Source organism: Chelmon rostratus, chromosome 6 (assembly GCF_017976325.1).
Source record: "Chelmon rostratus isolate fCheRos1 chromosome 6, fCheRos1.pri, whole genome shotgun sequence".
Lineage (NCBI taxonomy): Eukaryota > Metazoa > Chordata > Actinopteri > Chaetodontiformes > Chaetodontidae > Chelmon > Chelmon rostratus.
Window position 1 is genome coordinate 24,404,457 of NC_055663.1, and position 24,655 is coordinate 24,429,111.

The 24,655-nt window shown below is 41.4% G+C and overlaps 1 protein-coding gene across 2 annotated transcripts; it reads right to left on the reverse strand.

Annotated features, from left to right (window-relative positions):
- Positions 1-325: 325 nt before the first annotated feature.
- mfge8b (milk fat globule EGF and factor V/VIII domain containing b) lies at positions 326-23,505 on the reverse strand. 2 transcript variants are annotated; one of them, XM_041939366.1, is made up of 11 exons: positions 23,340-23,505; positions 15,591-15,713; positions 15,126-15,257; positions 14,183-14,215; positions 7,936-8,049; positions 7,076-7,257; positions 6,593-6,748; positions 6,209-6,353; positions 4,736-4,920; positions 4,502-4,657; positions 326-3,444 (listed from the first exon to the last, which is right to left on the reverse strand). In XM_041939366.1, the coding sequence occupies exons 1-11, from the start codon at positions 23,407-23,409 to the stop codon at positions 3,301-3,303; spliced, it is 1,440 nt and encodes a 479-aa protein (XP_041795300.1). In that variant the 5' UTR covers positions 23,410-23,505; the 3' UTR covers positions 326-3,300. The 2 variants fall into 2 exon arrangements, with proteins under 2 accessions (XP_041795300.1, XP_041795301.1); XM_041939367.1 differs by lacking the exon at positions 14,183-14,215.
- Between the last annotated feature and the right edge of the window lie 1,150 nt (positions 23,506-24,655).

Below are 24,655 nucleotides of genomic sequence, written 5' to 3' on the forward strand. Positions count from 1 at the left end.
CAAACCTTAGAGGGATTTCACCACTTTAGTGTGACCTTCAGAGGCTGTAATGAGCCTGAGAAGGAGGCTCCGCGGGTGGAGATACCTTTGGAAGATTGTATGGTGGTATAAAGAGAGATTAGGCCCCTGGGGTGTTTAAATGCTAAACAGGCAAAACGACCCTCAGTGGTTTTGGTCTTTGATCTTCCACCTTTTTAAATGGAAAACAGCCCCAATTAATTCACCATATGATTAATAACAGAACCTAAATATTCCATCCAGTGATACAACTAGAGGTGCAGACTATTGCTGCGCCATTCAAGCCATTTAGAGTCCAACAAAAATATCATTTTTTTCATTCCTTATTTATTCTTCATTTTAAGATACAAAGGCCAAACATAAAAGGAATCCTCTTAGAAACACAATACTGGAATAAAAAAAACAACAACTTCAAATCCAGTTTAAATTCTATGAGGTCAACTGTCAGTATAGCAAGAAATGAACTCATATAATACCAAAAAACACATCAATGTTATCAATTACTTTGATCAATCATAGAAAACCTGAACAGCGGGGAAAAAAGATATCTACAACACTTTGAATGTTGATGAACACCTAGAAAAAAAAATGAAGCTATGTCACCAATGATTTCAATCGGTTGAACCTAAACAGAGTAACACGAGTCAATAAAATGCATGCAGACGTGGATAAGGGTGACCGCTCATGGAATCGTCTGCAACAATAATAAATATTGTACAGTGTTTGACACCAACATCTATCCTCGACCTCTCAGTGGCACTGCTATCCCCTCATGCATTTTTTAAGGATCTTGAATTAATATTCATTGTTATCAAAACTAACACAGTATAATATTGCACAAGCCCATAATTCATAATTCATGGGGTGGAAAGGTTTAGAATACTGTGACGGGGGCAGCAGAAGCAGATGATATGGCGGGTCGTGTCACATGTCCAGTGAAACCGTAAAAATCAGGTTTAATTTGGTTTCTCTCTTACAGTCTTATCAGCGGGGCCTCAGCTTTCAACTGGGGGCATAATGTTGGACCCAAAAATAGATGGTCTGCAGCAAACATTAACATTCACTAATACGGACAGATGCACTGTACACACGCATGTCGCATATTAATACTGAACAACCGACTTTCAAAGCTCAGTTTAATCCAACAAAGAAACTGAACTGCGAGTATATTTCTTTTTTTTTTTTTGTAGTAATGAACATGTTTACTGTTTGTTCTTCAACGCACAATTCTGTTTTTTTTCTTTTTGGTTTTTGGATATTTCAAATGTCAAAACACAAACATCAAAGTGCCATAGAAAAAAAGTGGAGCTGTGTGAACACAGCTAGAAACACAGCCGAGTGAGTGAATTAGTAGCGTGTCAGGAGCGTTTACTGTACGTTATGAGCAGATCTGCTTTGACCTGAGACGATCACATCCATCAGAAATTTGCAGCCGCTACGCTATTGTTAATCTCTCAGTTTATGATACTAACCAATTAGTAGCACAATTATTGGGTTGTTATTGATTTAATACTGCCAGTGTAGTCATTCCAAGAATCATGTGAGCAATGAAAAAAAAAAAAAATCTATTTGAAGTGTCCAGACCTGAAGTGCGTCTGAGAATCAGACAGCGAGAAAAATCTCAACACTCGCCAGAATCATTCCACTCCAAAAAAGTCAAGACTAATGAACTATAAACGGACCATAAACTTATTTTTTTAACTAAACCTCGTTATGAAATGTAATACACGTCTGCTGTAGCAGCCAATGACATCTGAATAATGGAACAACAGCGTCACATGCAAGCGAAGATGTGAAATCAGTTTCTAAATGAGAAATCTATGACCTCAAAACACGAGTTCTCCTTCCTTGTTTTTGGCTGAACGTGTCTCAGTTAACGGCTATCAATCATTTTCTCGGGAGCAATAAGGTGTCTCCTCTCTTTCACTTGACAGTGACCTCGAACTCTTTTGTCCTGTGTGTCTAACATCCTGTCTATGAGATCACATCTGTTTGGCTGTAATTCTTCATTGATGGATTATGTCCCACAATCACAGAGCTCTAATGTGCTCGATTAATGCTTCATTCTGTGTGCCTGCCTCAGTGCACTGTATGATATATCTTTAAAAACCGACAGAAACAAATATCTAAGAGGGCGTTGGCACAAGATTAGTTGATGACTCTACCCTGATTCGGCCTGAGGCCTCTAAATGAGGTTGTGGCATCAAACAGAAATAGATGGAGTCTGAATATGCTCTCATATGCATGTTCAGTTACAAAATGAGGATTTGTATACTGTGAATATTGGGATGTTTGCTCTTCTGTTATTGGCTGCTACTATATTACTATATTTACACCTTGGATGTTCAGTTCAAACACATGTACTGTAGGAAACATGAACTAAAGATTTTACTTTCAAACCACTGCAGGGAGATATCAGGAACACTGACGGGCACACAGTGGGACACCTTCAAATCTCTTCTTTTTTCTTAAAAAAGACAAAAACATGGCAAATTTGCTCGTAAATTGGTTTTAAACTTGCTATCTTTTTCCACTAAACAGCAACAAGCATGTTTCCTATCAGATTTAAAGACAAAGGTTACTTGCCAATATAGTAATCAGATATTCTTACACGCAGATTCACTTCTGTTAAAGAAATGTAACCAACCATCAGTGTCAATATATCCTCTGAAGATAATATATATTCTGTGTGTCTTGTGTGGAGGTGAAGTGTTGGGTTATAGGACGTGTGCAAGCTGTTAAGTGGAGCTTATGTACATCACCAGCCGTGGGTCTTGGAGGTTCAATGTTCCAGGTAGAACTGATCTAGGATCAGAGTCTAGGCAGCACCAACTGATACAGCAGCAGTCCTGTTACCCCTGACCTCTGGCACAGGGATGCTGGGGAGTTACCACCTTTGATTTAGCTGGTAGGTGGAATAAAAATTGGACCCCAACTCTGCTCGGTAACGAAGAAGATATAAAGTTGTTTCCTGGAATGATCACAGATTTGGTTCAGGTGGAAAAGAGGAGTGATCAGTTCAGGAAATGAACAAAGAGGGGACACAGTGAGCTAAACTCAATCAGGGCCCTGGTAACAGTGGTTAAGGGTAACATGTCCCACCTGCAACCAGGCAGGGTCGGGGCGGTGGTGTGCTACTCTGGTGTTTGCTGCCCCCTAGGGCTGAGAGCAAGGCAGTGCAGGTGTGGCTCAGGAGGGAGAAGGGAGGCAGGGGAGAAGAGGAGGGCGGGGGGGAGGAGGTAGAGAAAGGAGCAGGAGAGGGGGGGCGGCTCCAGGGCGGCGCTACTCGTCACAGCCCAGAAGCTCGATTCGCAGGGTGATGCGCTCGTGCCACTCCCACGGCAGGATGCGGACATATCGTCCGTAGAACGGGGGCTCGAAGATGTTCTTTTTGTGAACGTTGTTGTCGCTGTTGCCTGGAAAGATCTGGACAGAGAATAGCAGCCAATCAAAACAACACAGATCATAGCTGCTGTAAGTCTCAACAATCCAGATAACAGAAGATTTTTTATGCTGCTTGTTTCCTTAACGAACAAAAGTATTTGTGTCTTTGGAGTTAAAGCCAGTTTTATTCAGTGGACAGCTTGTTTACTTTTCTTTGTCTTATATAATTACATTTTTTTAAACATTATTTTTCATGATTAAACCATGATAACATTAACCAAAGGCTAACAATGAGCAAACATATATAAAAACACTCTGTCACAATAAAAGAGGGATAAAAGCCAGTGAAGGCTTCAAATTTACTGAGGAAAAGCTGTGAAAAGCAGAAAACCAACAAGCTAACTGGACACAGACATCAGAAAAAAATCATTTAACATGAACAATGACAAATAGTAAACCTTATAAACTAACGCAAACAATATTCCATGACGTACAGACTCAGGTTAAAAACTGAACTTTTAACAATTATTTATGTTTCATCGATTAGGTCAGAGAAAACTATCAGCTCTACATCCTTGACATAATGACTTCATTTGGTTGTACTTGCTGCACATCTGTCAGGTGAATAGATTTTTGGATGCATTATGAATGAGTGCAGAAAAACTAATCAAACCCAGTGTGAACATAATTGGTTCCAGGCGTGTAGACGAATACGTCAGATAAATGCTTGGCTGTTACTCATTTTTTATAGTTTCCTTTAAGACCACACAAATACAGAACCCTCTGCAAAAACATGCATCCTTTACTTTTTTCACAAAATCCAAAACCACAAAGGCATTTTTTATTAGATACTAGATATCATTATTATTGAGTATATATTCTTTTATCTTATTAATTAATCAAATGTGTCTTTGTTTAATTGTCTCAATAATGTATCTCACATGGTCTCATAATAATGCTATTTTCTCTATTTGAAATTTCACATTCGGTTTAATTCCTGCTGTATTTTCGTTTTTTAATTTCCACAGGGATCAATTCAGCTTTTAAGTTTTCTTACTCAACGTTTAAGAGCATGTTGTCTGGCCACAGCTGGACTGACCTTGTCTGTCTTTGTGGTCTCGTCCTTCACGATGGTCCAGGACTGTCCATCATCACTGTGAGCCACTTTGAAGGATGTGACAAATTGGATGGAGCCAAAGTCTTTGGCCCCCTGTGTGATGATTCCTGTGATCTTTTTGGGAGACTCCAGGTCCACCTGACGACACAGAAACAGCATCGCTTAAGAAAATGCAGCAATAGGCAAACAAAAAAAAACAACATGCAGCTCTCCTACCTGCAGCCACTCAGATCGGTTGTTAGTGGCAGCGGTCCAGGCGTTGGTCTTGCCCTGTTTGTCCAGCCGGGCGTAGTAGGGGTGCCAGGTGAAGGCCTCGATGCCCCAGGTGCGGAAGGTGCTGGAGGCCGTGATCTGGCGGTTAGACACCAATCGGGACTTCATGCCCATCGGCTCTGAGCAACCTGAAGTGTTTGAATACACTGTGAAGGTGAGACCAGGCAGAGAGACGGAGGAAGAGACAGAAAAAAAGAGGAGTGGAAAGAGAGAGAAAGAAAGTATGATAGACAGGGGACGGACAGGAAGCGGCCCAGGCCAGCCAGTGATGCGAAGCAGCAAACACACACCCAGAGGTGGCAATGACGTGGAGGATGGGAGCAGCAGATGCAGCAACAGTGCATACAGGCGAACATGAAACCATGAATGTGCAGCTTTAGGCTGAGTGGAGCTCACATTGTGGGATCTAACAGTGGCTTCAACTATTTGCTTCTTAACATCTGTGGTTCAGGTTGATCATGCCCACATTATTAAGTTACACAGTGATCCTCCAGAAGCAGAATGTGAGTAGAAACAAAGTTGTGGGGCCCACTGTACAATCTACAAAGGCTGAAACAGACTTTTTGAAAGAGTGTGGGTTAGTGAAGCAGCTGGGCATGCAGGACAGATGAACAGAGGGTCAAAGATGGATGAAACATGTTTACAATTCAGCTGTACTGTCCAACATCATACAGCTGCTTATTAAACACCCTTGCTCATTTTCAGAACATCATTTTACACTTCAATTGACTGACTCAATGGTGTGGTGGAATCAACTGAGTTTAAAAAAACAGATCAGTAACCTTTGTCTTTACAAAATTTAATTATAAGTATTCTGCATTTAAGCAAATGTACTTTTAGAAGTGCAAATGTGTCTAAAAAAACTCATGCATGCTGGCTGTGATCTCATGCCAGAGTGACAGGTGAATGTCACAAAACAATATAGCAACTTTGGAAGCATGCACAAACTGGGAGGTATGACTTTTGGGAGAAGAACAGACACTAATCTGATTAATAAGACGACATCGAGAGAGATGAATAGTCAACAGTGGAAAGAGGCCAGCAAGTTCCAGAAAAACCACACTGGCTTTACATAAAAGGAACAGCAAGATGAACAGAAATGTGTCGCAATACAGAAGACTGAGAAGAACCAATTATTACATTTTCCTGCTGAGGTGACAATTTTAAATGATGAATATGACCAATTCATTCTCTGAATCGTTAGCATCAAATGTGCAGCATGCTTTCCAGCATCACTATGGTAAAATATGGTTTTGATAAATACACATCTGCGTTCAAAGTTACTAAGTATTGTAGTCCTCTGAGTAATATCCTTTGAAATATGATCATTCACTGAGTGTCGAGGGCTGAAAACAATTCGTGTGGAAACATAGGAGGTAAACATGTGTGTGTTGTATGCTTTCTGTGTGAGTTTACCATTGAGCTCACAGCCCACCAGCTCCATGCGCAGGGTGCAGGCCTTGCGACACACCACAGGTATAATGCGAATGTGCTGGGCAATGATTGGGGGGTCGAACAGGTTGGTCTTGGTACCATCGTTGTCCACGTTTCCAACAAACACCTACAAAGAAACGAGAAATCAGCAAACTGTGTCAAGTGTACTGTTAATTTGTTATTTGAACTGATGAGTGATATTGATGATTGATATTTAGCAGCAGTTCGTTAGTAAATTTATGTATTGTAAACATAGCAATTTGACTAAAACATGATGTAAAGCACAACGTAAAGAATTAATCTTTATTTAAATCAGACTTATGGACTACAGTGCACTGTTTTCTGAGCTGTATTTTGTCTCCTTACATGGTCCTTCCTCTCTCCTTCTGTTCTGTACAAGGTGTACGTCTTTCCATCCAGGCTGGAGGCCACCTTGAAGGCCTTGATAAACTCGGCAGTTCCCATGCGACTGGCACCCTGCGTCACGATGCCTGTGAAGCGCATCTTTCTTTGCATGTTGATCTAAAATTAAGGAAGTAAATTAAGTTTTTTTTTTCAGAAAGAACTTCTATCTGATAGTTCACCTTAAGAATCAAATGACATACAATGAAGGCAGGCAACATGAGGATGGCGAATAGTTTGCAAAATAACAAAAATATACAGATGCTGAACAAAAGCCTCTTCATGAGTGTAACTCTCTTCACCGTATCCAAAAAGCAAGTTTTATTATTCAGTCAGTATTTCTGGTAGCCTGGTAGATCTACAAAAAACAAACACATCTCAATATGCAAACATTTATCCATCTGTGCACTAGTACAGCTTCTGTCTACGTCAGTCTACACGTCTCACCTCTATCCATGGGTTCTTGTCATGTGCAGCAGCGCTCCAGGCGTTAACTAACCCCTTGTTGTGAAGGCGGCCAAGCTCAGGTCCCCAGCGCTGCAGCCCCAGCATGCTGTAACGGACCGATGAGGCTGAGATCTGGGACTCAGCGATGCCCCCTCCCTCCAGACCAAGCAGAGAAATACAGCCTGTAGGGGAGAAGTGGGGGGCAGACTTTGACGTCAGTGAAAGGTTTCCCACTGTGGCCCTGATGTAAATTCGGCTTATGATAACCTTCAGAGAGCTGACTAAAGCTTTGAATAGCTTAGTTCATTTTTCAGAAATTATCTAGATTTGTTGGCTACATTACATTTGCAATAACCTGAAATTCTGCTACTGTGTGTAAATTTAGACATTTTCACACTGTAGAGAAGAATATACAGAACATAGAGACTGGTCACATAGACATTCAGCCATAACTCTTGCATGTACTGTACCTTCACTGAGCTGTGTAAACTACACAGTCATTAAGGATGCAGAGCTTTGAATCAGCTTAACTGAATAAAGTATTGATTCCCCATTTGGCAGGGTCTCTTTCTGCTGCCTATTGATCATCCTAAAATGCAGCAGCTTGGCTGCCTTCCCAGTCCCATCAAAGTTAATGTCTTCCTTGAATAGTACTTCTTTCAATTAATGTTTCCATTAAACTGGCAATAATACATTACATGTCTATTCATTGTTTCTGTATGTGTATGTGTGCAGTTTGCTTACTTGAATAAATCTGAAACACACATTTTATATCCTGTACTTTGTTGTACTTTCAGGAGACTAAGGTGACAGTAATTGGTAACATGATGTATTTTTGAGCATTGACTGATCACACTTACGCAGCTGGCAATGTTTGCCCACATAAGGGGATGGGCAGTGGCATTTGAAATCTCCCTCCAGGTCCCTACAGGTGCCACCATTCTCGCACGGCTGGCCAGCACAGTCATTCACATCTACAGAGAGATAAACCACATTGTCATTTACTGTAGTCACACATAAACAGTTTACTGGTCAACTGTAATCAGCCAGTCTGGAAGCAGATCACAGTTAGTCAGAAGTGTGAGTGAAGATCACGTCATGCTTAAGAGAAGGGTTTGATATTTCTTCAGCTGCTTCACACTGAGGTTAGTTGAAGCCATGCCAACAGGACTGGAGGTGTAGCAGAGACAGTGCTAAAGAGAGGAGCTTGTATCTTGTCATTAGACAGTAAATGTAACCTTGGTCCAAAATATGTGGTATCAACGAACCAGCTGTACCAGGAGCTCATGTGGTCCGGGTGTGGAGTATATAATGGAAAAGTCCATCCGAGTATTGAGTCAAGTATCATTCAGGGCCATTTAAGTGCAATGTATGCTTAACTGCCTTGTAATCTTGTGTATTGCCTCTTGATGGCGCCCCTTCCAACACAATCTGTCCAGCTCGAGGTCTGTGTTACATGAACAGGGGAGAGGAAAACGAATCAGCAGAATGAAACAGGAGTCAACTCAAACTCCTTTTCATCTCTCACCCACATAACTGTCAGTGTGACTAAACCAGCTTTGAACACGCTCTGTATTGACCACATGCGCGAAGAGTAAGGCACAAATTAAGCTGGTTGTATAGATGACTGCAAACCAAAAGGGGGATTTCACTGAGTCTCTTGGTGCTTTAATTCTCAGTGGTTGTTATTATGGAAGAAAATGCACGCAAACAACCACAGCACACCGATGTTTTGTTTCTATCCAACAAACACACACGGCAGCATCTCCCTACCCACATGCTCTCTCCATAAATAGCTCCGTGTCCAAACATTCATTTTCACACAGTCACAGGAGGAATACAGTTATTGTGAAATATGCATCCACAAACTCCGGATAACGAGGTCCACAGTCATGTCACTTCTGGCTCTGGGAGTTTATTGAAAATCACATAAAATAGACTATTTCTAGCAGCAGCTGCAGCTGAAAAATTTAATCATTAAGCTCTCTACACTATGTAAATAAGCTCTGATCATATCAATGTCTAACAACAAGTCAATAAGTAGCAGCTACCTCTGTATCTGGATCTGTTGATATATTTTTTAAGGGTACAGACAATTTGACATTTTAAAGTATTCTAAATCCAGATATTAATAGTAAAATAAAAACACTGTTACAGATGGTATAGTACCTATTTGGTTATGTCAGTTTTGGATACACACAGTTAAGTTGTGCCATCAACTAGAAAAGATCAAAGGTCAAAGGTTACTCTTGTATACATGATTTCTTTAAGTTTCATTAACAACAGGTAGCTATTTCATTAAGATGGATGAAAAGATCAGTTATTTGCTGCATGGGGCACAAATATAAGCACATAAGTAAGTAATAAGCATTCCTATCTTCAGATATTAAGAAGCTGACTAGACAAAATGCTGACATGCTCCATTTGTCAGGGAATCAACAACCAATCATGTGTTCCTCCCCTTGTGACAGACAGACCAAGATCTCTCTGTCATGTCAGAGAAGACACACCGAACAACCCAGAGGCCTAGATCAGTAATTGATGACAGATTGACTGAAACTCTGGGCCTGACCTGCATCAGCTGGTGGCTCTCTCTCCAGTAAGAGGATTGGGCACCAGGAGGACTATACAACCTGGTCTGCTCCGGGGTCTAATCCTTTTACGCGGCAACCAGAGGGGGGGCAGCTGAAGGAGGAGACTTGAAGGTTTGTTTATTACTGGGGCTACGTATGCCTGAAATGTACACAGTCATGGTGCTCAGATTAACTGTAACCATGAAATACTTATAGAGATGCTTCAGGGAGAGAATGTTGTAAAATGTCAACCAAGACAAACAATCTAATCAGCTGTTCTGTACTAAGCAGTATCTGCTATCAGCACACTGTTTGTACAGACAGATAGATTTTAGGGGGGGGGGGCATGTGCGAGACACACCACCACTCCATGGCCTGTATCCAACAAACCCTGTAGCTTAGAACGGAAACAGCACACTACCACAATATTTAGAGTGTCAATATCTGTCCCAGCATGAAGCGAAAACCAATATTCATCTCATGCGGCTTGTTTGAAATCTGACCCGAATCAATGCAACGCCAAGGTCAGCTGGCAGTGCACGTGGTGATCAGCAAAGCCGTCTACGTCCAGGATCTGTGCTGCACCCAGCAGGACTTGGGCCTAAAAAAACTGTATGAGCCTATATGCGACGGCTCAAACCTGCTTTTGCGTTGCTGTGCAAGAAGAGTGGATGGTGTTAGATGATACATTCTCCAGACCTCACAGTGTGAGGCCTCAGCCCACAAGGTACTCAAACTGAGTCCTGAAATTAAACCATCTGTGATGTTTACACACTTCTCTGTTAAGCCAAAGAGCAGCAACTATGTGAGGAGTGAAACTAAGAAAAGTTATTCTTTTACCCCCAAAAACATGATGTCCAAAACTGTATAAAAGTACTCAATGTATGGTGTAATTGTGATGAACATCAACTTTCCACATTTTAGACAAAACATTTGCAATGAGACTGTTGCAGAGAGGAAAGGTTAGTCTTTTCTTCCAACAAACGATAACATGAAATAAGAAAATTACATATTTTTAATCATTCCTTTCATAGTTGCCATGGTAGTTGCCATGGGGGGTGTCTACCATGGTGACCAGATAAAACCACAATGGCAATGTCAAATAGAAAAGGCTGAAAGGTTTCCAGATGTGTAATTTGCTGTGCACAGCGTGGACTGGCTACAGTACACCAGGGAGTGCCAGCAGCTCCCAGAATAGCTTTGAATCTGCCAGGGAGTCAGTCTCTGCTGGAAGGATGCAGAGCTCTGAGATGAAACTTCCGATGTCATGACGTGTATTTACAGAGCGTATTATTTAAAGCTGCGTTTCTGAGCACTAACTCTGAATAGATCAAGGGACGGTGACATCAGATCCCATGCACTGGTAAATGACAGCTGTGGTTTCTAAAACTGCCATGTCTGCAGCATTTTAAATGTCTATGTTATTCTATTTCTGCAGCTTGAACTGCACATTTACTATTACTGTAAGTACCACTCACTTTAACTCAGAATGTATATTTGCTACAGTAACGCGTATGATAGATTTTCTTTTTCTTTCTAACAAATATACAGAGGGAACCTCAAGAACATCTATGTCAGTTTGATGACACTTTATTTCTCTGACTGTGTCATGACTTCATGTCCTTGTGGCTTAAATTACAGAAAGGGAAGTTGGAAGTTCTGCACAATGGATTCCCCATGCTGAACATCTACAGTTTACCACATTGCGGTAACGTAAATACATAAATATAGTTGTTATAGTTTCTGAAGAATCTCAAGCAATGCACGCAACCCAAAAACTGCTGAGTTACAGATGTGAATATGCAGTGCTTAAATCTATGAGTAAATACCAGAATGTTGATGAAAAAAAGCATATTTTGAATAAAAATATGTATTAATATTTCTTTACATATTTACTGTGATATATATACTGTGTATATATATATGTGTGTGTGCGTGTGTAAATACACACGCACACACACACACACACATATATATATATATATATATATATAAAAATAGAAAGGATTCTTTCTAATTTAAACCAACTTGACAGCAAGGCTCAATAATTGGCTGTTTATCACCAGTTTCCACGCTGCAGAGTTCTGTCATGTCAGCTGTACTGATTTCATATTTGTAAGAGCATCTTCTGTGGTTAATTTAATCACAGCCCTCACAAATCTGTTGCTGTTTTCATGATGATGTTTACTCAAAACACCTCATAGCTGCTTCTTTTCCTTAAAATCATGCTGTGTTCCCAGGTAAGCAGCTCTGGGGACCTAACAGGACAATCTCGCTTGTTTAATGCAGACACTAGTAAACCAGGAAATACATGCCAGGCTTACACAGATCCATGACGGCACCACGACACACGCAAACATGCATATATATATATAAATTATACATAGATGCACCCTGTACTGCACAGGGGGCATAGAGCCCAGTCTGCCCACGCCACCACATCCTGGGTGGAGCTGAAAATTCTCCCAAAACAACTGCAAAAGCTGCACACGCATACACACCCCCTTTGGCGACTTCCAAGAAGCAAATAACCACCTTAATCTGTTAGGAAAATCTGGGATTTAGAGACTGTAAGGAAGAAAAACATTCCTTCCCTCACTGTTTCCGTCCATCTGCTTTGGCCCAAAGTGAAGTGAACAGCTAGACGTCGCTCTCTTTCTCTGCATCTCCATACTTGAGCTCCCCCACACACACACGCAAACACACACGCATACACACTCCTTAACTGCAAACCATAAAGGCTTTTAGGCCAATTTGACAGGACAGTCAGAAGTGCCGCAGTCAGACCTGAGTAGTGAGTGTGACATTGTCAGGAGGGCAGACTTAATTCACCGTTCCGCCTCCACGTTCACTTTTCCGCCCGGCAACAGTAACAGCGCTGACGTTGCGAGCGCTCAGCGTGGACCGCCACTTTCTGTTGGCTAGGCTGGCACGAGGGATGAACCGTGTGTGTATGTGTATGCTAAACAGTCTGTATATGAGATCATGAGCTGTGTGTGGTTTTTCATGTGGGATGAGCAGCGCACACGTGATTAAGCTTTTCCTGTAAAGATTTTCTTGCTCTCTTGATCTGTTTCTCAGAGGAATTTTAGTCCTTGAAGGAAATTTATTCAGCAATGAAGTAAATTATAACTATACTTTGATTAAAAAAAACTCGTTTTTGACTTCTTTCCCATAACTGACAGTAGGCCTCAAAGGAAAGGATGGTGTGGTTTCCTACCCTCCATTAACTCGTAACCTTCCACTTCTTTACTGTTGCATTCTATTTATAGTTTTCTAGATGCAGTGTTTGTGTGAGATACACTGCATCTTCATACTCTTCTACCTCTGGCTCCAGTTTTCCAACACCTTCTTATCAGGCTCTGCGTTTGGCTGTTTTCTGATTAAAAACCAGTTCATCCTCCAATCACGTACTCCCATGCACCCTCATAGCTGACCAGTGAAAAGACTGTGGTGACATTTATGAACTTTTTTTTAAATCAATTTCTGCACCAAAATGCATTTCTCAATGTGCATTTTCTTGTATGAAGTGAGTGTGAGGATTCTGGTTAAATGTTTAACTCCACTACACCTCCCCGGGCTCACCACAGTCACTGGCTCTTCTACAGCCCGTCTCCTTCTCTGTTTCACACAAACCAAAGAAGTCGGCTGCCATGAGCCTCGCTACTTGCACACACACACACACACACACACACACACACACACACACACACACACACACACACACACACACACACACACACACACGTACAAATTAGAGAGCACTTAAACTGTCACAACACAGTCATCAGTAGCTGTGAATGGAGGGGCACCTCCCTGACCCAGCAGTCCTCAGGGGGGTTCTCATAAACCAGCATGGTCAAATAAATTCCCCTCATCATTATCCTTGAGGCATTATCTAATTAGTGTAAATGCCTTCTACACAGAGGGCTTTTATTCTGACAGCTAAGCTAAAAGTACCAGCCAAAGAACTTGTGAATGTATGGATTTTGATGAGCTGTGATTTGTGGTTCTTAGCCGTAAAACACAAACAGCAAACGCTTGACTGTATTTTTTAAAAGTCAAATGAGAATGTTTGAAGCATAAATATGGGTTGAAGAATTCTAAATTAAAATAGATGGTAACTTGGAAATAACTTAAGTGTCTCAGAAGGCATAGTGCATGCATAGCTTCACTGAGGTTTGAGGCATGAGGGAACTGAACAACAAATCTTTTCGTATGAAAGGACATCTTCCTGTCAGGGTGGGAGAACTGATTAAAGGCGGTGTGTCCAATGCTGAGATAAACTCACTGGTGGTTTTGCTACTAGCCTTAACTCTGAAACAAGTAGAGATAGAGCTGAACTCAGCAATCCTCTATCTGTGAGAGTGTGTATGTATGTGCATATTGTTTGTGTGTGTATATGTGCTGTTGAATTCCTCAGCCTACGCATGCAGCCAAGAGAACAGAGAGCACCTGGATCCAAGTAGGAAAAGAGACCATAGTGCAAAAACAGAAACACACAGACAGATTTCTCTGCCATTTCCACTGTTACCTTTTTGAGAACTTAAATCTGCCCCTTGGACACCTAGGGTAAAAAGGCATACATGATCAAACACAAAATACAGATTATTAAGGAGTCTTAGAGTCTTTTCCTTAAAGTCCCACTTGATTCCTGCTAAATTACTTCTTTGTGCACTCTTGGCCACTGTTATTCTGCTGCCTTCTCGCGCAAACAGTAGCCATCTGTGTCTGTGTGCAGGGCTGGAGGCAGTTGGAGGAGCGCAGCACATGTTCCCACCGTTGCTTCCCTCTCTTAGACTGACCCTGATTGAACCAACCTGGTCTGAGTGACGTGTGAATGAAGCTCCCATAAGGACGACAGCTGTCTGTCGGGTGGCCAGCACACACAGCAGCTGTCTGCATGTTAGTGTGTCAGGTTAGGCAGATAAACAAGGACCTCATTAGACTTGCCTAACAGTTGTATAGAAATGTATATCTGCAGTCTTTAAAAAAAAGGATACAAGCAGCAACAGTGAGACTCCTAATTTAGTGTGCTGCCGTAGGTGAAAGCAGTGAGGATGTAGAGAAGCATTTTTCATGAAATGATCAAGACTAATAATTGTGATTAGCAATTGTGTTTTCAATACCTCATCAGACAATCTTAATTACAATTTTAGTAAAAATAAAACAGCGAGATGGCACCTAAGATATGCCCACTGATCTCGACATTTTGCAGTGTTGTTATGAGATTCTTTCAGTGCCCACTGATAGGGAGCCTTTCCATGCATGCCTGACAATAAAACAAATTTCCAAGGGTCATGATACATAATTGTATGATAAATATCCAAATATGAGTAAAACCGATCGTGAATTGTGTCAGAACTAAACTATTACCCCTGATCTCACACTTTTAACACAACTCTACAGGAAACACTAATAGTTATTGAAGAGCTATTGATCCTGATAAAGCTATTGAAGAGGGAGCACAGACTTACTGTTTTGGCAGTGGACTCCGTCAAAGCCTGGCTGGCACTTGCAGACGTATTCGCTGAAGACGTCGCCTCTGCGGGATTGACCGGTCACTTCGCAGATGGCATCATTCTTGCACGGGTTGGGGTTGCAGGGACCTTTTGGACGAGAAGAAAAACATATTAGAGGAAGAACAGGAGGGCCATGTTTAACACAGACTGAGAAGTATAAGTTTGCTTCAGGAATTGGATTAGGGTGAACAATATATATCCACATAAATTTTACAAAATGCAATTAATCTTTAAGGTCAGCATTTGGTTAAATTTTGTCAATCTGCTCTCATTTAAAATTACTCATTATTGTGCTTTAGAGCTGCAACAAGTCTAAGTACCAATAGGTGTTCTGTCTATATGTCTCATCTCACCAGCAAACTTGAAAAAAAAAAAAACTTCAGATCTGACACCCATTTCAACCTCAGAAGCATGGCTTACCAGTCTCAGTCTCATTGCAGGTTTCTCCAGTGAAGCCATCAGGGCAGATACAGATGAAGGGAGCTCCTGCCCCAGTCACACATGTTCCGCCATTACTGCACACGTTTACCTCACAGTAATCACCTGGATTGGGGGGGGGGGCACACAACAATAAACACGATAAGCAACTTTTTTCTCTCTTACGATAAAGACAAAATTCACTAGATTTGCTTGTTTTATTAAAAACTGCAGTGTGTAAAACGAAATACCAGAAACGAGAAACACTGTAAAATAAGGGCATATAATAAAAGTGGTTGTGAATCCAGTTTGATCCAGCTGTGGTTTGAACGCTTCATTTCACATTCATGAATGTCTGACAGCTCAGCATTTCCTGTCGAACATCTGATATTCCCAGGCTCATATTTCAGGACAGGAAGAGGAGGATAAGATACTTGGCAGCTGTGATTTGTGAGTAGTTTTGGCATTGCGCATGTTTATACTGCATTTAGAACATTTTGTTCCTTGTGCAGTTTTCAAGCATTAAAAAAAGTTGGTTTAAGTCTACTGGTTTAAGTTTTAAATAAGAAAGAGTAAAACATGTTTTAAGAGAGTACAATCATGTTTCCTCCCATTATCAAGTTTTTTTTTCACTGCATTCCCTTGTTGTGCTGCTGAGTAAAGAGTAAACAGCCTGCTGCTGGTCGGATGTGATGGTCTGAACAGCTGAGTAAGCCGTCACTACACTGTAAACACAACACAAACACTGGATGCTTCCACCAGCATCACTGCTGCCTGGCCTGAACCTGACAATCTGGCAGCTCTCTGGGCACGAGGGAAATCATGTCAGCTCGCAGTGGGTGGGAAAAAAAGGAGGCATGTAGCGGTTTTCAAACGCATAAAGACTGAATGAGCTGTGATTTACAGTCACAGAGAGTTTTATTCTAAAAGGAAACTATGACCGCACTGCTTATAAAATCATGAATGACAACAATTTAAAATTAAGATACATGAGTGAGGTAGCACAGTTCCTGACAAAATGGATTTTAGTATCTAGTATGCAACATGTTGAACAATAAACCAGTAATTACATTTTTCTGAATATAGACACAGTACATAGCATTTTGGAAGTAAACTTTTCAATTATACCCTGTTTTGACACTTTGAATAATGAGGAAGTAAATAATTTGGAGTCTTTTAACACCCATGAAGACAGGGAGGACATTTCCAAGTCAAGACTTATCATTTGGATAATTGTTTAGGAAATTGAGGTTGGACGCCAAGTGTGAAATTGATGGTTGCAGTACCACAGTGTCTGCCATACAGGCTAAAAAGGATCTCTGACCCCGTTTTTTTAGAGTTTTGGCAGCATACCTCCTCCCACCTCAAATAAAGCAGACTCATGGGAGTAGATAAATATTTTTTTAGACTTCTATAGTAAAGGAAAGTGGCGTTTTAGTCCTGCAGAGGGTGTAATTCATAGAGGCCACAAGGCCACGGCTGAAAATGGCATTTCGAAGAGACTTCTGACTTCCTGTGTATCGCTGTGTCCTCTCAATCTTTCTAACCCCACACTGCTGTACAAGATCTGGACTCCATTTAGTATCCATTAGCAATTGAGGAGATAGATAGATTTGCATTCTCTTCACTTAGAGAGAAGGCAGAATGAGAAAGAAAGAGATCAATTCTGCCAGCATCCTGTTTGGCTGTTTATCCCCTGAACTGCACTTTCCATGGATGTCCAGTCTTATCAGTGCTTTATCCAGTGTCATGGCCTTCAAGTGCTTGCACATCTCATGAGACTTTTAGGCAACAGGCTAGGCTGGCACCACCAACACAGCCTTATCCAAAAGTTACTGTTTATTTATCTTTGGGAAGGAACACAACCTCCCTTCCTACATTGGCAGGCGGCTCCCTTCAGGAAACCCTCTCAGTGATGAGAAATAACGATGAATAAATGACCTTCCAAGGATAGTTTTATGGAACAATCTGGCTGATGAATTTAAATAAAATCCCAAGATAAGAAAGACAGCCAACTTCATTTAACTGTCTCTGTAAACGTAATTTGTGGTCTGTCCCAGCTGAGGGGTAATTTAGTGTGAAGCTTGCCTGGGTTCATTGAGGAAATGAAATTTGTGATGTATTAGTCAAGGTGGTCAGCCAAGAGACAGTGGTCAACCACCAGAGCCTCCTTAAAAATCCCAGAAACTGCCACTTTCTGTAAAAATGACATGAATATAAAATTACACAGGAATGAAGAAACAAGTGTTTTTGTCCCCTATTCAAAACTATACATATAAAGAACATATGCAGTTACGTTTTAAGTGGTTTCCACCCCACATCAACTGTAACCTCTACTGCTGTTTCACAGGAAACCAGAGACTTCCCAATTATCTTCATGAGCATAAGATATATATGTTGCTGTAGTTTCACTTCAGTTTATTGAGAAATCCCTGCTGCATTTTGCTCATGTTAAAAAAAATGATATATTTCCACAGTACCTCTGCGTGATATCTAGCCTTGCAGAGAATTTTGGTTTTATGTACATAGGTTATGAAATGTTTGTCTTCTCTCCACCCCAGTACAGTGCAGGTGAATGAAACTTAATTTGTGGTTCTCAATGCATTGAAAAAATCACATTACTAAAAATCAGCAGTGACATCTCTTTCTAGAGTCTTACGCTGTTGCTCAGGTTTTATTGGAAATATTCAAGACAGGGTGGCCATAAAAACTGTTATGAACAGAAACAGAAATGCATCTGTTGAAGATTTTGATGCCACCTTTACATGCTGTGAGCACCACAAACAAAAATCCATTCATCTGCGTCGTGTTCTGGTGACAGCAGAATTCTCATGAATATTGTTGCTGAAGCAGTGACTCCTACATTTTTTATTACAAGAAGCACAATTAAAACAAGGCTGAGCATGTTAATGTTGTCTTGATTTTTCAGTTAATGTGGGCGTGGACCTGTAAACATAGGCTGAATCCCAAAACCAGTTGTTTACATTACAAAAAAACACAGATAGTCTCTCTGATACAGTGTGATATACTAAAGATATGAATCATCTGAGGGTACTGCCACATACATCTATTTTGCAGCATTAAATATTGCAGCAAAAACACATTTGTACATTTGTAAAATTTACACCAGTGCATAAACTACCCAACATGGTGCCCCACTTTGTCCTCATCACAGTGACAGATTAGGAAGGTATGTGGAGTTATGTTTGGCAGGACAAGCCATTTCCACAGGGCATTGTGCTTTTCTCACTCCTTATGAGTCATGGTCTGTGCCTTTCCCATGATGCCTCAGCCCAAGAATGAGCTTCAAATACCAAACCAAAAACACAGCAAAGACAGTTAGAGTCAGAGTTGTATAATGATTTAGTCCCCTATGAGACCAACTAACAAGAAGGTATGAGTGATTCTGCAAAAGCTTGAGCCTCAGATATAAGGACACAACTATAGCGTCTTTCTTAATGCAAACATCATCCTAAAATAAAGTCTTATTACACTGAATTTAGGTACTTTTAGTATCTCATCAGTATTAGCTGTTATGGTCTGATACTACATGATGTGCCTACAAAGTCTGCATATAAGAAGCTTGCACTGACTTAAACACTGACATACTCTTGCCTCTGTACATGAAATTTATCACTTGCAACTTGACTAAGAAGGCTTTGAGAAAACTAGTTTCATATGTTAAACGATTGCAGCGATTGGCAGTTGGCTGCAGGTGGCTGGGTTTGGCACGAGTGACCCTAGAAAGCCCTGTGTTTACTTCTTGGAAACAAATGAAAGGCAGCACAACACATGCACACGTCTACTGTAGGAGGTTCACAGAATAAGGAGTCACTACAAGTTATTCAGGTGCTACTGAGAGGATCAACCGGGATCTGAGTTAACACACTAACTCTATGACCATAACAGAGCCTGGGAGAATGGACAAAAAAGAAAGACAAGACCTTTTACAAAGCTGAGCAGACATCACAACAACACAGTAAAACCTGCTCTAGAAAGTCATTTAAGGGCTCTGCGCCATGACTGAGACTGAAGACAGGAGAGCCATTTGAGGACAAAAAGAGTGGGGGTGGACTCTTTGAGGACACTCGCTGCAGCTCATATTAGAGAAGCAGTGACTGGTTATGGTGATAAATCAGTGCTTCGGATAAAACTGACATAAGTGCGCAGGCAATCCTTAATCAGTTTGATGTGGTGCAGAATCATTTTAGGTTCAGTAGTGGTTTAGAGAGGCTTCACGGTCAGAGCATGCTATTTGTTCCTTAGAAAAATACACAGTGCAATGCGCAGTCAGAAGTACACAAAAAATAATACACTTAGACAGTTTAAGAAGGATTTTAAGGCATTAGCTTGTTGAAAATAACTATGAAGAGAGGAAAGTTCATTTGAAACGAGCTTATGATGTTAAGGTTGTAATGAATCTATACATTTGCTAAAGATCCGGTGGTCGTGTAGTGAAAAAACACACACACAAGTGTGCGTGGTTACGTCAGTGCTCATATCTGGAGTATCCTGAGGCCTGACAACAGTAAAGACTCTGCCCTCTACTCTGTCACGCACACACTGGCATGCTGAAGCGTATAGGCTGGCAGGCAAGTGTGAGAACTCAGTGTTCCAGAAAGTCAAGGGGAGACACACACACACACACACACACACACACACACACACACACACACACACACACACACACACACACACACACACACACAGTGCTTGTTAAAACTGTTAAAGATGTGCTGAAGCATAATAAGAAGGCTTGAGACCTGTAGACTGCTCATCTAGTCTGATGACCTGCCACTGCCAACTGCACTACTGGGTGCAACACACAAAAGGAGGAGGGAACCTGGATATGTGTAACAGGATGTGGATTTATCAAGGCCAGGCCTACCTAAGTCCTTAAACGACCAGTTTTTCCGATATTAAGATCAGCAGGACTCCAGCTGCAGGTGAGCTTTCTGTAATCTGCACGTGCTACTCCAACAACACAGCCATCTGCTGCTGCTCCAAAAAAATAAAAAACAAGGGCCAGCCACTAAAAATACACACACGCGTCACGCACCATCAACAAAACAACAAGCTTTTCTCTGAAGTACTGTGACTGAAAAAGAGCCTGGAATAGTAACACACTGCCAGTACCTACTGTATATACTGTATCAATACTGTCATAAAGTTGTCAGTTTTCTCTGATAATATCAACACAGTGAATTTGTGTAAACAAATCTTTGTGAATTAAGTACCACCGATTTTGTCCTTGGCTCAGTGTTAACCTCACATGACAGCGTGTAAAATATTCAACATGGCAGATTGGAAAGTGGGGCGACAGACACTAATAAAGCGGCCCAAATTAGAAGACACTCCATATTGCAATGAAACATTGATTAAGGAGGCTATTCAAAATTGAAATGGGAAGAAAAAGTCCTGCGGGATTTGGTGGGAAAAGTACTAATAAAGTCATCAGTGCTGAAGATGACAGCAGCCTGAAGGGAAGACCCAGTACAGGCAGATGGTAAGAGCTAGATTTGACAATGGAACGCACGCACGCACGCACGCACGCACGCACGCACGCACGCACGTAAGCATAAATTTGCACCTTTTTCCAATTGAAAGGTGTTAATATGCACCTGCCTGATTCCACAAGTAATACACATAGACACACACTCCTGCCATGCCATTGGCCCAGCTTCTGGCTATATTTAGCCCTGGTTCACTCAGTTGCCCTAAGTGGTCTTGTTGTGAGAAAAGACTGCCTCAGCCCGGACACAGAACGCCATTTTCCACTACTCTCCCCTCAGCAGCAGACAGACTGGACAAGTGAGCTACAACCTGCTGAATTGAGCCTAATCAGGTAAAACACAGGGGGAAAAAAACCCTCTCCTCTCAGCTCTTATTCTGCCCTGTAAACATTTTGCATGACACAGCAGCAACAAGTCCCATCCCCCCCAACTCCCTGACAGCGTGGAAAGGTCTTAGTGAACGCTGTTGTGGGTGGAAGTTCACTGGCATGTCTGTATTGGCAGCTGCATCCGGAAAAGTGACTCAACGTTGCGGCCAGTGCAACCACACCTATTCTCTACGGCCGTCCCTTCCCTGAGCATCGAGGAACAAACATGTTGGGATGTGTGCTTCTCTTCAAGCCACGTGCATTTTTTTCAACTTCAATTCAAACAAAAAGGCTAAAAAAAAGTGCATCAAACATTTATGTAAGGATACACCAAGGAAGATTTTGCAGCCTGTGTTTGCACGCAGGACTATACAAGGACATTACAGGGTAAGAAATGGAAATACAGTCCAAATCTAAGTTGAGCAGAATAGTTTTTGGGTGGTAGTAATCAATTTGGCCCACCTTGCATTTGTAATAAAAAATAATATTCTACCTGGTTCCAAGTTATGTATCTACATTAATCCCCAAATCTGTTGTCTCGTAATGAAGTCATTGCATCTGCAGCCTGCAGTGTTTGTCAACATAATGGACCAACAAGCATCGGAAAATGTGCATATGGCTCAAAATTCAATAAGGATGCAGTAAAATGCAATGTTCTGGTCTTGTCAACTACATAGGATTACTGGGGGGCTCTGTTTCTAAATCAAATCATATGAAAATGTTTCATAAGTAGATTCAGTGTGACATTCGCGTTCAGTAAAATAATTCTGACCCCATGTCAAGATTACTTTAATCACATATCTTACGTAATATGATCAACTTATTTTATACAAAGCTTCCCTGCACATTTTCAAATACATCTAAGGATGGAAAAATACCTGCCTGATAATCAGCATTGATCCCTGATAGAGGGAATATCAAATGTCTGACTTTTTGTCAGCTCAAAAAAGTCAAAAGTCAAAATGTTTCTTCCAACAAGTAATACGCAAGCTGTCTATTACACAACACCAACCCAAGTTATGAATCCTGCCTTTTTCCAAAGTGTAAAAAATGCTAAATGGAACAGGAACATTTGGAAAATACAACATCACACCAAGGAAAACATGCTTGTGTGACATGTGATGCCTTCTCCCTGGTGTGTGAGCAGAAAATGAAGGCGGTAGAATCAGGCCATTTCATCCTTTGTCCATCGGCCTAAATGTGTTTGATGCACGGAAATGCAAACAAAGCCCACCGCCAGTGGCATGAGGTTAACAGTGGACGAGTATAATAGGCAGCCTGTATGTGTCATACTCCTTAAAATGGCACTCTACACAATAAATGTCCCGAGGTATCATTTCTGTAACATACATTCTGACATGAGTACCTGACCTACAAAACCTGAAAAACATGCAGATATAATCAATTCCAAATCATTGATTTTGACTCATTATTTGTGAAACGTCCCTGAACACACAACTGTCTCATCTTGCCGTTTCAGAGCCAAACTGTGTGTCACTTCTCACATTCCCACACGTCCTGTCAACTTGTTCAAGGATCGCTTGAACTTGCCCACCTACGAATGCCCACTGCTCCGTTACTTTGGTGACGGACTGACGGCGCCCCACTCGCGCCAGGCTGAGATTAAATCATCACATACCGCACACACTGAACAAGCGGGTAAAAAAAAATACACACCGAGGGTGTCCAGCGAGTGAACAACTGAGCACATTTCCACTGAGTAAGTCGTGAAAACAGAGAAAAAGACGGCGAACGAGAGAGAGAAACTTTAACGTACAAGTCAAGGGAAAGGGCAAACCTCGGGCAGCAACGGTCCGAGGACGCTAACGGCGGCGGTCTGAACTGTAAACAAACACAAAAAGGCAACTTACCGTTCACCCCAAACACCAGACAAGCTGTGAAAAGTTGTACCCACAGGAAAAAACTTGTCTGCCCCTTCATAGCTGCTGTTTCTGTCAGTCGTGGCGTGGTTGTAGTGCGTTAGTTGAAAGGGACGACGGCGGAGGACGGCGGCTCTCGGGACGCTGGTGCTTCTGAGGCTCGAGCTTGTTGTGAGGCTCTAAACTCCCAGGCAGCAGGCGTAGAGCAGGAGCACGTGCGCTTCAGCTCTCAGCCAATAGCAGCCTGGCTTTTAATTGAAACCCCACCCCCTCTCTCCAGTAGTTGATTTACCCTGATTACCCTGGATACAAAGGAAGCAGTGGCTAATTAAATGCGAAATTAAATTGAGAATTTCTTGATTAAAATCTTTAGCATAAAACCCTTCACATGAAATTTGGCAATTGCAGTCACATTTAGCCTATGACCTAATCAATTAAATGTTTCCATTGGGTTACTTAAGGCATGCTTTTCTTCACCAAGAAATCAGCAGTGGCAGAGTGTAACTAAGTATATTTGCTCAAGTACTGTACTTGAGTACAAATTTGAGATACTTCTACTTTACTTGAGGCTTATCTTTTCGTGCAACTTCTCCGACTACATTTAAGAAGAAAAAATAACTATTTTTTACTACATTTCACTTAATCTGAAATGAGTTATGCATAAACTATGAATTAACTTTATTAATTTTTTAAAAGTTAAGACCAGCAACTGGTTACATTAATGCATCTTTAATCCATAACACGATCTTAAATAGTTCTTGGGAAATTCCCATGATGCATGAACTCCTCCTCTGAAATGCAAATAAAGGCCAGCGTTTCATTGTGGAAAGCTGAAAGGTTCATCTGTGGGCGTTTCTTGAGCTGAGATCCAGCAGTGGGTCAGAGATGATTTTTGTGCTCTCAGAGGGAGTGGGTGTGAGGCGAAGAATAGTTTTTAATGGGTTGTGAGTTTGTGAGTGATGTCCAAGAGTATCAAACTCTTTCAGTTGCTCAGTCTTGATGAGAATTGTTTAGATGTTTCAGTGAAGGCTAACAGTCACATGATTGTGAGCTTAGGAGGATATGATACCTGCTTAATGGCCTTGGAAGTATCTTTCTGGCTCTCGTCCTTACATTTCTTTCAGTGTGTGATAAAATGTGCCACACACTACAATAGCAGCAACAATATTTGCAGATGAACTCTACACACTTTGATTGGCAGGGTAAACTGTACCCTTCTGTAGCCTAGTAACAAGCCAAAGTGATTTAAATGCAGCTTAAAGTGATCTCACGCTTGGCGACTAGCTCAAATACAGAAGAGAAAGGCT